The sequence below is a fragment of the Panicum virgatum genome, chromosome 1N (genome assembly GCF_016808335.1).
Source record: "Panicum virgatum strain AP13 chromosome 1N, P.virgatum_v5, whole genome shotgun sequence".
Taxonomy (NCBI): Eukaryota; Viridiplantae; Streptophyta; class Magnoliopsida; order Poales; family Poaceae; genus Panicum; species Panicum virgatum.
Window position 1 is genome coordinate 63857156 of NC_053145.1, and position 2835 is coordinate 63859990.

The following is a 2835-nucleotide window of genomic DNA, read 5'->3' on the forward strand; positions in this document are numbered from 1 at the left end:
GGACACTAATTAAAAAACTAATTTCAGAACTCACCTGAAAATCGCGAGACGAATTTTTTGAGGCCTTTGACCGCATCAATAGCACAAATGGGTACTGTAACACTTATGGCTAATTATGCACTAATTAGTCTCAAAAGATTCATCTCGTCGTGTACATCCAAACTGTGCAATTAGTTTTATTGTTTAACTATATTTAGTATTCCATACACGTGTGCAAAAGGAAAAACACAAATTTCGAGGTGAAAATTTTTAGGAACTAAACGCGCCCTAATGGTACCGGCTAGTGGTCGCTAATCTAACCTGCGTCATAAGAAAGTTGGCAGCTGGAATGTTTTACTTGTCTGAACCATCGTCACATTCTGGTGGACCCATACTGAACAGTCAATGGTCTGACCCATACTGTAGTGACTTCTTTCGAGTCTCAGAAAGAGAAACTACTGGTGTACTGCCAGGAAGGATCGTGCATGTTGGACTCTCTTTATCTTTTCAGCGGGTGTTTTAGTGAAAATTTTTGGTTCAAAGATCATATTGATTGTTTGATTAAATATTGGGAAGATTTTTCGGGCACTAATTAAAAAACTAATTTCAGAACTCGTTTGGAAACCGCGAGACGAATCTTTTGAGATCTTTGACCGCATCATTAGTACATGCAGGTACTGTAGCACCTATGACTAATCAACGCACTAATTAGTCTCAAAAGATTCGTCTTATCGTGTACATCCAAACTGTGTAATTAGTTTTATTGTTTAATTATATTTAATACTTCATGCATGTGTTTAAAGACGAGACAAAAAAATTTGGCCAAAAAATTTTGGAAACTAAACGCCCCGCGGGCACTGAGTAAAAGAGTACGTACATACGCCATGTTTAGTTCCAAAAAATTTTCAAAATTCTCCGTCACATCAAATTTTTGAACACATGCACGAAGTATTAAATGTAGTTAAAGAAAATAACTAATTACACAGTTTAGTTGTAAATGATGATATGAATCTTTTGAGCCTAATTAATCTATAATTGGACACTAATTGCCAAATACAAACGAAAGTGATATAGTAGCCGAATTCAAAAAAATTCACCAAATAAATACACCCATACTCCGTATAGCTGGAGTATATGCATGCATGATGATCACATCGGTATGATCCATGAGTAAAAGAGTACGTACATACTTTTTTTTTACTGATGCGGACCACTGGACCAGTCAGACGGAATGGGAAGGATTCCAAAGGAACACAAAGGAACCCAGGCCTCACGCCAGCCCAGCAACTACTGAAATCGGGCCTAGCCAATACTAGTTTCATGATCTCAACCAGTCCTGATCCACTAAAGACGCAAATGTTTTGCCAGTAAAGTATAATGGATCTTGTGGCAGGCCAACCAGCCCAATCGCCCCAACTGCAGCCCAAGAGCTTGAAGCAGCTTGAAGCCACCACGACTTGCTGCTCTGCTTGCATGTCTCCCGCCCGAGCCTCTGTCCAAGTGTCGGCTCCCGGTGCTTCTAGACGCGACAGCGCACCACCTCGCTGAAGCATCTCGAACTTTCGCTGCCGCTCACTTTATACCCCATCCCCTTCCACCCTCCGCTCCGCCACATCGCAGAACGCACGGCAGGAGCGCGCTAGGGAGAACCAGCAGATCTCTCGCCACTCACAGTCCTCGATCGAGTCTCAGCAGGGTCGAGAGCGGGAGGGAGGAAGGAAGGAAGCCATGACGGAGCTGTTCGACACGGCCGTGACCAGCCTCCTCCACCTTCCGGAGGTGCTCGACCGCCTCGCCGCCGCGGACGGCGACCGCCGCTCTGGCGGCCACCACGGCGCGCACCATCACGGGCACGCGCGCGTCCACGGCCTTGGAGCCGGCGCCGGCGGCGCGCCGGTGGATATCGTGGAGACCCCCGGCGAGTACACCTTCCTGCTCGACGTCCCCGGCCTCTCCAAGTCGGACATCCAGGTACGCCGGCGCCCGCGCCGCGCTACTCGCTGCTTATCGTACCGAGCAGCAAGGATCGACGACTAGTCTGACATGGCATCCGGGGGGCGTGTTGGTTCGTTGGACGCAGGTGACGCTGGAGGAGGACCGGGTGCTGGTGATGAAGGGCGGCGGCAGCAGCAGCAACAGCAACAACAACAACGGAAAGCGGAAGCGCGAGGAGGAGGAGGAGGAGGAGGGCGAGGGGTGCCGCTACATCCGCCTGGAGCGGCGCGCGGCGCCGCGGTCGGTCGTGCGCAAGTTCCGGCTTCCGGAGGACGCGGACGCGGGCGGCATCGCGGCGCGCTGCGAGAACGGGGTGCTCACCGTCACCGTGAAGAAGCAGCCGCCGCCGGAGAAGAAGACCAAGTCCGTGCAGGTCACCATCGCCTGAGCGCACCCAGCCGAGGGAGCGAGTGCGCAGTCAGTCAGCAGTGGCAGTCTATCAGTAGGAGTGTACTACGTAGAAGGTTGGGTGCTCTGTTTGTGTTCGATGCAGAGTAGGGAGTATGGCTGTTCGTCTTTTGTGATGTCGCTGTGTTCTAATGTCATTAGTTGGTACTATCGGTGAACTCGCAAGAGATTCCAGAATTTCCACTCGTTGTTTGTTGGTAGTATCTTCTCTCCGATCCAAATTGATTCCAGTATTCCGGTCTTTTATTAGAGCGGAATTTAGAACGTTTTCGTCTTGCTTGAGAGTTGAGATAGACGAAGGCAAGTGGTATCGTGGCCCTGTTTGTTTCGGTGTAGTACTAGAGCACACGATTCCCGAAAAAAGAATCAATGAAGTTTATTTGTAAAATTTTTTCACAGGTGGGTGTAACTTTTCACGACGAATCTAATGATAGTAATTAATTGATGATTGGA

General features: G+C 48.9%; 1 protein-coding gene across 1 annotated transcript; it reads left to right on the forward strand.

Annotated features, from left to right (window-relative positions):
* The first annotated feature begins 1528 nt into the window (after window positions 1-1528).
* On the forward strand, window positions 1529-2585 carry LOC120657396 (18.6 kDa class III heat shock protein-like). The gene is made up of 2 exons (XM_039935707.1): window positions 1529-1950; window positions 2060-2585. The coding sequence occupies exons 1-2, from the start codon at window positions 1708-1710 to the stop codon at window positions 2360-2362; spliced, it is 546 nt and encodes a 181-aa protein (XP_039791641.1). The 5' UTR covers window positions 1529-1707; the 3' UTR covers window positions 2363-2585.
* The last annotated feature ends 250 nt before the right edge of the window (window positions 2586-2835 follow it).